Raw genomic sequence first — 15404 nt, forward strand, 5'->3', positions numbered from 1 at the left:
AAAGTATAGCGATCATTTTGCATTTCACTAGTCAGTAAGTTAAACATAATTTGTTTTTCTGATCCAAACTTTATATATTGATCGCTGATTTTACTCTCGATTGTGAAAGAGAATGGTCTATCAAAGTTTCCATGAGAAAAAATTTCAGCAAAAGTTTAAAAATATAATTGGAGGCATTTATGACGTAACACATAAAGTATTACAGCTTGTAACTCTAAGGGTTTCTCTGTAGTGTTTATTGCATTTGAAATGAGTCTTTGTTTTTTTTCAACCTGTGATTTTGTAGCCACAAGAAGTAAATAAAAAATTTGAAACATTTACAGCATGTAACCTCCTGTAATTTCCCATTTCAGAGGTGAATACCACAACACTGCAAACTGAACACAGGAACCTAAACTAAGTTCCTGCTGACCCTGTGAGTTGAAAATTCTTACAAACATACAACTGTACCATGCATTACCCTGTTCAAACCTATTCCCTGTTAACAAGTCCAAGATCACCATGGTGGTGGAGGGTGAAATAGCATTAAACAACACTTACCTCATCTGGATTTGGAACAAACTTGATAAGAATCTCAACATTATCCAGACTCAAAGTTTTTAAATCCATCCTGTTTAGATATTTGAAGAAATATGTCAGTTAGTTGGATGTTTTGTAGACCAACTTGAAATATCATAAACTGACTGCAATTTGAATCAGTGTAGCACACAATCAATGTATCAAGTTACAATAATTATAACACTTAGAAAACTGATGTCAATTTTTTTTAACTAATATTATGCTATCATTTAGCACAGATCTCATTCTCTGTGCATTACCTAAAACAGCATGGTACCAAAATGAGCTACCATTTCACATAATTATACCATGGAGTCTAAAAATTGAAGTCAGATAAAATATTTTATAATCTGAATGTTCGGAAAGGGATTTCGTCAAAGAAAAATTTTGCTCAGACAAAAACAATCTCCCTACGACAGAAAAATTATCCTGATCAATGATAACAGGATACAGTTCCCAGAATGTTTAGGTTGAACTGAATGAAAACATGAAGAATTAGATTTACAATACTACACGGAAGTTTTCATGCAGTCACTGGCTACAAATTGACTCTATCATGTAACCTATGCATAAATTGATACATTGATCAAACTAAGGGTTGGTAGGCCTATACTCTTACATCAGTTCAACAAGGCAAAGATACCTTGTTCCATTTTGAAGGATATACGTAGACATCTAATCACAAGTGTTATCGCCTGCTACATAAACACAAATTCAAGATCAAATGACAGTCCTGCTCTCTGATTGGTGAATATGTTCTACCCAATTTGCATAAATGTCCCTGGAATCGGGGACATTTGTGCAGAATAACACATGAGCCTGCAGATTTTTATATTGTGCGGGCAATATGGATGCACATGTTCTATTGCTATTTGAAAACCAGAGCCAGGGCCTAGAGCTAACTTTGGACAGAGTTTACAAGCTGTGTACTGAACAAGAAGCTGTACAAGCTGAAAAAGTCTAGCACTGGTAGTTTTACACTAATGTTAGGACAAGCAGATATAAAACATTAACGATGCGACGTCACAAAACAAATTCACCAATACTTACATGACGATGGCTCGTATGACTTGGTCATTGGTAAGTTCTATCTTCCTCTTTGAGATAGATAAATTCTGTCGTCTCATTCCATCCAATAGAGTCGTAACTTCTTTCTTTGGTGTCTTGCTGGACATTCTTGGTGTGCCGTTACGATTCAGCTGTTGTGTGGGCTGTGACTTGGTTTTGAAGGTTTCCTCAAACTGTCCAAAGTCAATTTCCTGTACAAGAGTACACCAGAATGTAAGCTGATCAATTTCAACCATGGCGCATCATTCTTTGACCATCAAAATTGCTGAAAGTTTGGCACATACACTGACTTACACAGAAATGATGTGTCAGCTTTGAATGTCTGTCTTTCCTGCCTACATTTTGAGGAATCATTTCTGAATCCTGTGGTGAAAAGATACTTTACAAGTTCACAGTCTCTCTAAACTGGGCAAGAGTGAAGGGTAGTGGACACAAAGCTTTGGAGATGAATAAGCTGATCTCCCTAGGGCCCTCAACCTGAGCTCTATCCCTTTTCGTGTAACTATAACTCCCTAGTTAACTAATGATTAAAGAACAATGTCTATGCTCTTGTGCTAAACTGAAATGAATCAGACTTCATCTGATCAGCGATGAATGTTAAATTGTGCAAGTTGCACACCATGGCAACAGTTGGCAACACGGTGCTAGCTATCATCAATTGACATGTCAGCAGGGATTCTTGCAAAAAGTGAAGTTCTGAAAACTAGCTTGAGGCCTTAAAGTAAAGCATGGACAGCTCTCAACTAAAACAACACACTGCAAGGCTAACAGTTCTGGCCCTGGCTAGACTCACTTTTGACATAAATGATTCAAAAGACAGAATCAATGGGAATGTGGTGTAAGCATATCAATTACCACTTTTTTTGTTTGAAACTTAGAAAGTTTATTTAAATAGTTTGAGGTCTGTTGCCACCGGTACTTCAATTGTGGTGGATGGTGTGTTAACAGTGAGTGGAATGACATGAACTGTGGACAGGTCAATAGAGTGACAGAGTGATGCAGCAGTATCTCCACAGTTCTCCACAGCTTGGGAAAACTTCCATAGCAATACCAATTTGTTTATTCTTTTGTTGTGCAAATGAATTCTCTTGTGCTGTCATTACATATGAATATATTTGTCCAAAAACACAGAGGTGGCCCTCCCCTAAAACTCCCAGTGAAGAACCCTGAGTGAGTAACTCACAACAGGAATAATACATATTACTTAATCCTTTGAGTGCTCCAATTTTTCCCACCAAAATTTTAGTGCAACATTTTACCAAATTTTGTGAATTTTTCTGTAATTTTTTTGATAAATTTGGACAAAATGGAAATCATATTTCCTTGGATACAGTTCTTTATCAAAATTTTGGCAAAACTCTGAAAAAATTTGATGGAGGTATATTCCGTAAAGGTGACAAAAATTGACTTTGGCGCTCACAGGGTTAAAATGAATAACTAAATTATCCAAATGTATATTATCAGAAGCCCCTAGTCTTGGGATGCTATATTTGGTGAGAAAACTGGCTATTACTTGGTGCAGTTTTAGTCAAGCATAGGCAGTAACATTTTGTGTTTGTGAAAACTTACATCCATGACTTTTTCTTCATCAAGCTCACTGAATACAGTGCCTCTGATCTGGTTGGGTTTGATTGCCACCCAATTCAAGGCTGGAAGACGATACTTGGTTTGTACTCTCCTCTTAATCGTAACAGCTGTCAATAAAATATTGGAAGAAATTGTTACAAAAATCAGTTGTGTGATGAAGAAACTGGCATGTATAAAGCAAATGAATGTGTTTGGTACATTCATAATGTTTGATAATACATACAACTGTTTGAAATACATCAGTCAACTCACTGATAAACATTCAGATGTATTTACAATCTTAACAGATTTATATTGCCTCTGGGTTTTTTCCTTACAGTAGTTTTTATTTCAATACATGTCTGTATCTATGTGCTGTTCATAATTACTGATCATTAGACTCGCTCCAACTGGGCAATAACTGATTGAACTGAATAATAAGTTTCTGAGAAGCAATCAATGCTGGTACATCATGTTGTACCCAGTGAGCCAATTGGACAAGCAACTGACTGAAGAAAGTTTTCATTGATTCAAAAAATTTTACATCCTGTATATACTGGTATAGAGCACAGGAGAAGAAATTTCAAGAAAATTCTATAGAGTTCAGCAGTGGCATGACTCTGAAGGGCATACTGATAAATGGCCATTGGTATCCTTTAATTCTTCGCTGAAGTTGGATCAAAACTGAGCAAAAACATCTCTCCACAACAATGTGGTGTAGTTTTTATTTATTAAAACACGACAATTGTAAATTTACATAGCATATGAAAAACGCTTACCTCCTGGGAGTGACAAACCTCCTGGTGGTGGGGGTCCCATTCCTGGTGGAGGCGGGGGTCCCATTCCTGGTGGAGGTGGGGGTCCCATACCAGGGGGTGGTGGTGGAGGCGGTGGTGGAGGTGGGGGCGGAGGAGGCGGCGGGGGAGGTGGAGGTGGTGGTGGGGGTGCTGCCGCCGCTGAAAGTGAAACAGAAAAGTTGTCAAACTTTATTTCTGGACATCAGAAAATATGACCCAAACCATAACATCTTTGACTTCATGAAAAGAATTTTCTTTATGATATGAATTTTTGAGCAGTTTTTTGAGTTGGTAATCTTGCATTGTCTCTTCAGTATGGCGTCATGGTGGGATATCAGATAACTATGATCTGCTTCAAACTGTGAAAGTAGTTTTCCAAAATCATCAACACTACACCACTTTTAGATCAGAAAAGAATAGCAAAAATTTGAATTTCAGTTCAAATATATGTCCCTGTGGCACATTTTATCTTAATGTTAATGGGATATGAATCCCTAACAAGGATATACAAGTATATCATTCTTACGAGCTGGTGGTGGTTTGCCAGAATCCGTGACATCTAAAGATCCATTCACTATGACTGCACCGGACTTCTTCAGAAGTTCTATCTCTTTGGTCAGTTTATCCTCTCTCTCTTTGATCTCATGTTCCTTGTCTTCGTAATTCTTTTTAAGCGTTGTTATTTCATTGGTAACGTTCAAATGCAATTCCTGCAGAAATGGGATACAGAAACAAAACACACTCTTTCAAGGACTTGTGTTACGTTATTGGACTGTGTGCATGTATCCACAAAAGCAGTGAAATCTTTCCGCTTTGCAATCTGTAGTCATGACAGTTAGACTAACAGTCACATTTCCACTACAGATACTGTGAATACATGGTGGCACTTAATATATTATATCAAACCATGTAACACTCCCTTCAGCAAAAATTATGCAAAATATCAGTGCCAATACTTGGCAGGAACAGATCAAATTTCTAAAAGTACGATGGAATGTCAATAACTGACATATACAATTACATTTACCTGTATACAATTAGTATACCTTTCTATAAACTGCATATATTCCTCTATATTAGGTGTCCATGAAGGTAGTTATCTGCGTCTCAAGAATGAAATACTAAAAATTTTGCTCAAACTTTCCTCACGGAAACTTTCAACTGTTCTCTTGCTAAATCAAGAATAACAACCAAGGTTCAGCATGCAAATTTTGGTAGTAAAGAAACAAATTAACAAATATTTATGGATATTTGAAATTCAAAATGGCTGCCATCCATGTATTAACTCTACGGAGAAAATTAAAGTTTTCTATTTTCAAAAAACTGAATCGGTGAAAATTTTCTTACACCAAGAGCTTTAAATTGAATCCCTACAAGTGGTAGACCAAAAAAGTATCAGAAACATTTGAGAGTTCCATTATCTGTCCCTGAGGGGATTCTACCTCAACCACTTTGAATGAGCTTTCCGACTACACATATGACAAATCTCTCCACACTATCTCATGCTGCCTATCAGCTAGGCTAGACTAGCTGTAGGGTATTCTCTGATCACAAGCACGCTTTGTTTAAGTTTTTCCATGTGCTCCCCTCCAAGCCATGTTAAGGCTGTTCAATGTCAGAAAGGAAAGATTGAGAAAGTCTCACCTTCAATGCTTCGGTCTCCTTCTGGCTGTCATGGAGTTGTGTTTGCAAATCAGCAATTTTGGCCAGCGATTCATATTCCAGCCTCTGTAAGTTTTCATTTGTCTGGTGTATGAAAAGAAAACAGAAAACCCGAAATGAAAAATAATCCAACTTTCCATCATCGACTGATACACTCTACACACCAAATGTACGACACAAAGAAACTTGACAAAATCTCTGCATATCATGTGGCACCGTGATAACTTGAATGTTAAAAGTCGTAATGTCTTTAGGTGTCAGTATCTGTAATTTTTGATGATTTTTGTTTACTTTTCTTTTGTCAACTACAGTTTCTTGTTCTACTTCCCAAAGCATGTTGAGATAGGCAGTCTCCAGCTTGTCAACTCGGCCTGTACATGTGTAAACTGCATTGATATTGTTTACAAATGAATTCTAATCGGGACTAGAATTCAAATGTAAACAATTGCAGCAAATTTTACACATGGGAAAGCTGTGTTAACCAGCTGTATAGTCGGTGTTTCACAATTCTTTTGAGAGAAGAAGAACTTGCAATTGACAGAGGACATAAAATAGTGAGAAAATCACAAAAGTTACAGATACTGGCCCTTTGCCATGATACCTAAAAGTTTGCCTAGAATTCTATTCATCCGCTTGCCTCCGTAACTCCGGTAGTGGGTCGGAGGTACGGAGGCAAGCGGACGAATAGAATTCTAGGCTACCTAAAAGTAAACTGCAAACATTAAGGTTTGTCTGTGGAGAGAGTTAAAAATACCTTTCTACTGGTTTGTATAAAGAAGAACTTTTCAAAGTAGGATCTCAGATCATATACATCCGAAATACATATAGTTACCAAGATACATCTCATCTAGCCACAATACCAGGAGAAAAAACAGAGACTTACGTGTGAGAGTTGCTCCTCCAACTCTGCCACTTTCTCAATAGCAGCATGTTTAGTCTCGGCATCCTCTAAAAGCTGTGCCACATCAAATTTGTTGTCGAGATAGGCATGGATCTGAACGCTGAGTTTCTCACTCTCTGTGTGCTTGAGTTTCTGCCGTGAGGAGAGAGAAAGCGACACAAATTTCTCAGTACCGGTGTAGGTGAGATTCTGATAACAGGAAGCAGTGAAGTTTGACTGCATGCCGAGAAGAGGGAGTCGTTGATTAAAATGCTTGTTTTGCACATTCTCGGACGGACTGTTTGCATTGGCGGGAAGACAACACGCCCTTGTTGCTCCAATTATCAGATCAGTTGTAATGGTCAAAACCAGTGTCGGCCCTCCTTTATGTAATTATGTTTACACTAGCATCAATGTGGTACTGATGCAGGTCTCAGGTTCTACAGAGAATGGGCTGATGAAAGTCACATGGGAAATCTAATGTGTTTGTAGAGAGAGCAAAATAAGGGTTGTGGATTTAACCATTCTCGTTTTACGGTGGAAAACAAAAAACTCTTCTTTTAATTTTACCCATCTGTGTGACTCAACCACAGCATGATATCTGCTCAAACACATCTTTTGAAAGCAATCCTTGACTATAATGAGCAATCAGAGGACATTCACACACATAATGGTTTACAGGCACTATATGAAAGTTACCATCAACTGGTATCGTATCCATGTAATCTTGTAGCATTTTGCTTTGATCTCCTAGATCTAAGTATCAAAGCACTTGCACACCACAGCATCATCACTATTTATAGACGGTGATATATCCACAGATTAAACTCTCCTATTCAACAATGGATTATGAGGAAACAAGATTCTAAACAGGATTTCTGCTTTTTGATAATTTTACATTGAAGAACCAAGTATACACTGGCTTTTGTGATTAACCCTCTTTCAACAGGCTGCTAAACTTTTGCATCAACTGTGGCCATTATATGTAAACAAAGCAATATAGACATTTCATCACTTGTAATGAGTGGGAAAAGTTGGTCTTGTTTTAGTCTGAGTGAAACTTTTACCACCTCCACTTCAAGTGTGAATTCTCAAAGTTAAGAGCTTGGCAGAGACAAGCCAAACAAATGTACAAAGACCAAAGGATTAATTGGATGTTGACAAGAACTAATGAGGACAGTTTGGTGGTGCATTTGTGGCAGGAAAATTCTTGTGGCGAAAGCCTACAATCTTTTCTATTGAAAATTACCTATCAACAATTATACTGATAAGGTTTCAAACAAACTGAACTATTCACATTACACCACACGTGACAAGGTGGTGCTTCATCGTTTCACCCCTATATTCCTGCATATGGTCCAACCATCCCACTGAAAACAATCGGGTTTCACCACGGGTTTGTGTTGAAAGGGGTTCAGCATGAGAGTGTCCTTACCTGTGTCATGAATTGCAAGCAATGGACAGCATTCCACTCTGGAGGGTAACTTACAGGCATAAGGCAATGCCAATATAAAGTGCTAATTTTAAGTGGCTAAGCCAAAGTTGCCGTGGGGTGATATTCACAGTTGGGTGCCCAACAAAACAAAACTGGATACTAAGTTCCCCCAGTGTAAACAAGCTGTACTTTATCTCACATTTGCCATCATGTATAAGGGAAGTAAGGTGGGATGTACTCAAAGCTCTTAAACCAAGCATTACATGTGTCTCATCAGTACATAACACACCTTTTGATTGGTTTACTCAGGAGCTACTTTGAATTCTGCATGCACGTATGAACCAATCGTAATGTGTTTAAGAGCAAGAGCATTTGAACAATTTAAGATAACCATTATGAAGGCCGGAGGAAAGGGAAATCTACTCTAAATTTAGAATTTGTTTATTTCTTGCTCTAAAGTTTACTTTTGAATTGTTTACGTGTGATGTAACACAATTTCCTCAAAGCAATACAAGAGCACAGACCACTCAATTTAGTTTGTTTAATTCAACTGAAGATTACACATGTAACAAATGTGATAACTGATCTTGGATGTTGATAGTCCTTGTAAACATTGGAATAATCAAATGTATTGCATCATCAACTTTTGCATATGGAAAACTTGACTGTACCAAAAATCCAGAAAATATTCAGTTTGTAGCGTTATTCCATAGTAATATAGTATTAGAGACCTAAATTCTTGGCAACAGCTTCAGCAAGGCAGTTTCCTAATGTACATGTATATGATGGCAATAAAGTTATTTAGTATCTAGTATCTAAGTAAAGCATTCTACCAGAGCCTAACTCCCAATAGCAACTGCTTTGGCTGTCCTTGTGTGAAGTTACTTATGAATTCACTGGGCTGTATGTAACTTTACTGACTTGGCATAATTTTTTTTATGTATGAGGTTATACTTTTCAAATAGTTTTCACGTTTATTTTAAGACTCCTTTCAAACTTCTGAAGAAGCGAAGATCTTGGTAAAACTTAGTTTTCTTGAATTTTGTGTGCACATATTGATTATAAACATGATTTCATCAGTTATCAGGACTACCAGTTAAAAGAATCACCACTCTAATTGGTAAGCTCTGCACAGTATGTAAACATGTACGCATTAAAGGCAACCATACCAAAGTAGTAAAAGCAGGTATTGATTTTTGAAGTGCTCTAGATTGTGAAGAAGGAATGATTTTCAGAATGCCATGTTCATATCAGTATGCTCTGGTCAACTGAACTTCAACTTACCATGAGGAAGTCATCCAGCCCAAGTTGTGTGAATTCATATTGCAGGTGAACTCTGTAATTCATATCATCCACTGAATGGACCACAATGTTGATGAACTGCATGCAGGCAACCTGAATATCAGACAAAACATCAAGAAGGAATGTATCACTCTAGTTCCAAGGAACATTTGATAAATTGTGAATAACAAAATTTGTCAGGATTAGAAGACAGGACAAAATTTAGAATAGTAATCAATCCACGCCAGTTAATCCGTGTGTCTTATAGACATGTACCATGTTACTGACACACAGCTTCTTGTAGCCTAAAAACAAAATTGTAGGCGGTACAAGGGTGCATGCATGGACTGGCTTAAAAGAAAGTTACAGAAACTTTAATCAACATTTTATAGAAATCTTGAGTGTGAGAGGCCTTAATCATTCTTGCTGATTGTTGACATTTTTGGACAAATAAGTGCCAACATTATTTCACAATCTTCTTCTCTTTATTGACTGTGAAAGTCTGATTATCAAAAATAAGTCTAGAGATAATATCTCCAGGTCCATTTGGGGTCTACAAAGCCCAAAATAAATCGATCCATACAGACATTGGACAAGAATTTGTGCCAATTGAGCTAAACACTGTCAATCTGAATAAATGTCGTATTTTGCAAACTAATCTTACAGCATTTGTCTTGAAAAATATTTTACAGTAGATTTCCCATGATGCAATCATCCACACAAAAAGGCCAGAGAAAAATATAGATTTTATTTCATTGATGCCACGAAGAACAATATTGAACGTACACCTACCATAATATCTATGTTCGTATCTGCATACTTCTTAAAGTATTCCATCAGCTTTTCAAACCTCTGGTTCTCTCGACACACCTATGAGAAGATAGATTTTTTTTATTAGTTTGTAATTTTGGTAAATCACAAGCATATCCATGATGCATATCTATAACAGAGTTTACAATAGTACTCACTCAAACATGTATACTTTCCATGTTGTTTGTACATGTATTTTCTGTTTCTATGACTTTCAACTGAGACTTTCTTGTCGTTTTTGTGACACTCCACTGTGGCTGAATGATCTGCCAATACCCATTACTCTTACCTCCTTGAAGTGGTCAAATGCCTGGAGGATAATTTCATGGCCTCCTTGTACTAGACATACGGCAGCCAATAGTTCTAACACCAATGTCTTCGTCCTGTAAAGAAATGGCAGCATGACATAAAAGTGTACAGACAGCGGTCTATCAGTATGAAATTGTGAAATGTGAAGACACTGGCAAGAATCTAAACCCTTTTTTCAGCCAAGTTCACCCATCCCTATTAGGTCAAAGGTTGAAACCAGTACAGCTTGATACTATGTCCTACCAAACCTATATCAACAGCCTTGCACATTTGAGGACCCTTACAACCATAACAGAAATATTATTTTCACCTACTTGTGCAACTAAGATCTATGCTAGCACGGTGATTTGTATAGACTAGACTTCACCAGATGTGATTCTGATGGTGTGTCAGGGAAGTATGTCACAATGGTTTTAGGTCATGCAACATGAATTTTATGCAGATTTTGAATGACTTGTGTATAATATTGCATTTTCTGTTTGCTTGGAATGCATCTAATGTCATCTACAAACACTTTTACTGATGCGATGAGCAGTGTACTCCACTCTAAGAAAGCTCACAAACCATGTCCATGGGCATATCTAGTCAGACATGATAATACCAGCTTAAATCCAGAATTCCAATGGACCACGGTACAAACAAAGCCATATGCACAAACGCAACTAGAAATACGTATATTTCTATACGTGGGTTTGTTTGGACCAGCATTACGAGATCTCTTGGGCATACTGAGTCTGCAGAACACTGTGTGCATCTTTTTATTCCGCCATAGAACCATTCATTGAAGTTTGCCTCAAGCGAGTGATCTTCTAGTCAAATGTGCAACAAAAAAATTTGATTTTTATAAATTACGTTCACTGGTAGACAGTCAGTCAGTGATCTGTCTGACAACCAATTTGTCAACCACTTTAATAAAGTTACTGCCGATCGCTGACTTATTGATTAATGGAGGTGCCATCCATAAACAGGTTCTGACTCATGCTAAATTAGCTATCCTAGTTTCTGTCTCATAAATCAAAACCTCTCTCTTTCACCTGAGGGCAATGTCACACACACACACAGCTTGGCTGGCATACAGTGCATGGTCATTACCTGTGACTTCTATGGTTGAGACTGAGTGCTATCATGTTGATGGCAGAGGCATGATTGATGACGAGGTTGAAGCCATACTGGAAAAGAAGAAAAAGAAAAACAGTGTGAGATTTTACAAACTGGAAAATTAGTGCCATATACTGATCAGTAATATGCTCCATGAGCAAATAATATCTTTATTTGAACTGCAAAGTACCAATTATGGTTATTGAGAAGTGAGGGAATGATGACAACCAACAAACATATGTATTGGTAAAAATGTGAAAAACAAAACCTACACGTTTTGTCATTAACTGACAAGTAACATTGTGGAATCAGTTTCAAATTTGTGGCTCACAATCACAGGTAAAACCCTACTACTTGTCCATAGCTCCATGCAAAGAGTTTAATTGCACTTTTATCAGTTGACCCAAGGTTGTCACTCAATGCACCTGTATATAGAATTATACTGAAATTCAAAACACGACCTAAACATGTTTCAAACGTTGCTTGATTAGAATCAAATTGTCAATTCATTCACCATTTCCAGATACAATTTATTGCACAACGACATTATACTATGAATAATGGCTGTCACACTCATTTCTGCTCCATGACCTCTGACCTCACCTGGTGATTCATGATAGCCCTGAGGCACATAATGCAAACATGGACATCATCCCTGGTGTGTGAGGGATGCAGACTACCCTTTGTACTTCTTGAAGTCATTGGCTTGGCATTCAAGAGATCCTCCAAGGAATCTTCTCTCCTGAAAATTGCAGCAGAATGAAAAAACTTGTATACTTTCCTTGAAGGAACAATAACAATAACCATTTGATGATACTTTTGATAATATTGTTTCAGAAAACAAGTATGTTTTCTTCAGCTTCCTAAGTACACCAACGTACAAATTAATTCATTTGTCAAAACAATGGATTGTATACAATACCCGATGCTATTGTTGAGAAAAGAATTCTAGTTTTATAACCATCATTTAGTTGTCAAAAAATAATATCAGAATACAAAACATACAATGTTGCAATCTCCGGACAGAGATTGTAGCGGCGTGGAAAATTTTAACCTAGCTAGGGAGTCTCAGCAGTAGCCTCACTAATCTCTGCCACAGGCGACGGTTTTCACCAACTTTTTGGTATTGCGCGTTTCCATGATACACATTTTCTGTCTTTTTTATATATAATACTTCGAACCAAAAAAATTAGATAAAAGAATAGTACACTAGTATCAATATCGTTGCTCGATTCCGTGAACACTTGCAAAACATAGACCTTGCTCTGGGTTACAGGGATGTAAATTGATGATTCAAAATGTATGCCCCAATGGCTGTCAGCTTTGCAGACGCGATTGCCAAAGTTTTAGCAGATTATTTATTATTTTTATTAGTGTATTAATGTATTATTTTTACCAGTGTGCGGAAAGTGCCATCTCTGGCTGGATTGCTCCTATCCATTTACTACTTCCATCACGTTTATTTAGCCAGTTGGGCGCGCGCAGGACTGAAAGAAGTCCGAGTTTGGAATATTTAAATTTGCCTGCAGCAGAGATTGGTGGGGGCGCGCGGTCAACGACTCGGAGACCCTCTAGCTTGGTTCGAATTATCCACGCCGCGCTGCTGCCCCACTGCGCTTCAATCTCTGTGTGGAGATTGACAATGTTGATAAGTACAACATCCAGCATATCAGTATTTTTGAAAATAGATCAAGAACCTGTTTTCACACATGCAACATAAATAATGGAAGCCACATAAAAAGTTACAGTAGTGAAGCTGTAATGTACAGAGAACATGTAAAGTTTGATCTGACCAGTTATACATTTTCTATATCACATGTGCTTCCACGACACCATTAAGCTTTTTGATATTTGATTTTCATGTCATGGATATGAAGGGCGGAAATTCATTGTTAGGCCTAGTAGTATTTCGAGTGATGAAATACAAGAACATGTTACTTACGTCATAGCTATCTGTAGGTAATGTAAATACTCTATCAACACATCAAGTCCTTTGTTTTCTTCATTTAAAAATTCTCTTACCCACCTAAAAAGTGCAAATTCATAATATTAATGAATAGCCAGGCATGAGTAACCTATGAATAACATTGTGTATTGAACAAATTTGCTCATTTTAAAAAACTGTAGAGACCTACCATCATAGTACTTTACACACAAGGGAAAAGATACTTATCGTACCTCAAGTGTCTGGATCATTTATTCTTTTGTTTTTATTTCATCCCTTTGATTTTGATTCCATTCAGTAAATAGCATATCATACATGCTACAGTTTATGTAGGTAAACTAAATGTTTTGGTATCACCACGTGACCTTCAATGGCAATTTCAATGGCGCAAAATAATAATTCAAGGTGCAATTTTCAGTGGCAGCTTGCAAACAATGATTACGTACATGCTGTCCGTAGACAGGAAATATTTTAAGGATAACCACCATCATCCTACTTCAACTTCAGGAAGATATTAGGAAATAAGCACAGAAAATTCATAAGGGATGGACCATTTGATATTTGGAGAGAGATGGTACAAAATGAGGAAGTGGTATGTTACACATTTTCATATCTTTGTGACACAAAAATGTTGAAAGAAAGTGAGAAAATATGTGGAATTCTTAAAGGAGAGGCCATGGATTCAAGCCTACTCATAATCCTTGATATCAAACATGTCAAATATTAGACAGCAAGAAATATTTCCCCAGTCTGACCACCCAGAAGATGCAATGGTCCATCCCTTATCATGGGTAAACACTGTGGCATATTATGCCTAAGGAAATCAAGGTTTCCTTATCGTTAGGCATAATGGTATCTAGGTTGGGTGCCTTACGCCATGAGGATGTTTGGAAAGCAGTAAACTGCATCTTGTGACTGAACAGTTATAAGTGTAGCGTGGCAAGTGACAGTAAGGAAACAAATATACAAAGACTAACCACTAACATGTGTAACTTCAATGTGCGTTTACAATTTGTCATGAAACTCCTCCACATTTAGTTTCTTGAAAGTCTATAGTGTTCAAGATTTTATGCACAGTCCAGTTATTGGAGTTATTGTAGCAATATCAGAACTGAGCAAAGTCTGTTCAGAGCTGATTGGCCAGTGGCATCCATTGAAAGATTTTGTCATTGAATAGATAAATTGGTTAAAAGTTTTCTTTCCAAATACAAACTCTTTCATTGTGTTCATTTGCATGGGAAGAGACAACTGTGTGTCAATGTATGGCATAGAATACTATAATTTACACAGACACTGAAATACAGTCTGTGTAATAGTCGGATAACTGACTGTGTCGTGGCATTGGGTACTTACTGTATGTGGTTTGTCCGCAGTGATATTTCAAGTTCTCTCACAATCTTAGTTGAGTGGTCTAGCAACTTTTTTCTTTGTCTCTGTGAGAGAAAAAGTCAAAAGTGAGAATCTTTCCTACTCCACGTACAATCTGTGACTGGTATACAGTGCTGGCTTTTGGTGGATTTGAGTTAGCATACGACAGCATGCAATCCAGATTATTGTTTACACAATACATCACAACTTTAATATTAAAACGGTTCTTTAGAATTTACACACCACACCATGCTACACAGTGACACTGTGCAAGACTTTTGTGTCTGGTGACAGTAATAATTTATTTTGATGGCTTGAATTTCGGCATACATGCTGTATCTAATACATCTACAGCACTGCTGTTATTAGTGATGCAGATACTACACAGTGACGGCAATCTCCATAATTTTACATTATCAAATGATGCCTTTTATACACACATTTAGATACTAACGCACCGAGAGCATTCTCAACAACTTTGAAATTAGAATTACGTGTATTTTGTTAGAATATATATACCAATAGTACTGATATTGAAAGATCGGGGAAGTCTGGTTGTCTGTTCCTTGTTGCTGCTTGAGAAACAGACAGACCTATACACTAACATGTGTGATTACTGGGAAATGA

General features: G+C 37.2%; 1 protein-coding gene across 4 annotated transcripts in view; it reads right to left on the bottom strand.

The window, feature by feature from the left end:
* The window catches only part of LOC139140301 (formin-like protein 2), a 64591-nt gene that overhangs the window by 13857 nt on the left and 35330 nt on the right, over positions 1-15404 (bottom strand). For all 4 annotated transcript variants that reach the window (XM_070709460.1, XM_070709457.1, XM_070709461.1 and 1 more), the window contains 14 exons: positions 14763-14842; positions 13407-13490; positions 12068-12206; positions 11459-11535; positions 10347-10440; positions 10040-10117; positions 9251-9361; positions 6535-6684; positions 5634-5735; positions 4516-4699; positions 3972-4148; positions 3196-3320; positions 1609-1817; positions 541-610 (listed from right to left, as the gene is read on the bottom strand). In XM_070709460.1, the coding sequence (XP_070565561.1) occupies positions 541-610; positions 1609-1817; positions 3196-3320; positions 3972-4148; positions 4516-4699; positions 5634-5735; positions 6535-6684; positions 9251-9361; positions 10040-10117; positions 10347-10440; positions 11459-11535; positions 12068-12206; positions 13407-13490; positions 14763-14842 (1680 nt within the window). The remainder of the gene's footprint in view (positions 1-540; positions 611-1608; positions 1818-3195; positions 3321-3971; positions 4149-4515; positions 4700-5633; positions 5736-6534; positions 6685-9250; positions 9362-10039; positions 10118-10346; positions 10441-11458; positions 11536-12067; positions 12207-13406; positions 13491-14762; positions 14843-15404) is intronic.

This window comes from Ptychodera flava, chromosome 9, assembly GCF_041260155.1.
Source record: "Ptychodera flava strain L36383 chromosome 9, AS_Pfla_20210202, whole genome shotgun sequence".
Classification (NCBI taxonomy): domain Eukaryota; kingdom Metazoa; phylum Hemichordata; class Enteropneusta; family Ptychoderidae; genus Ptychodera; species Ptychodera flava.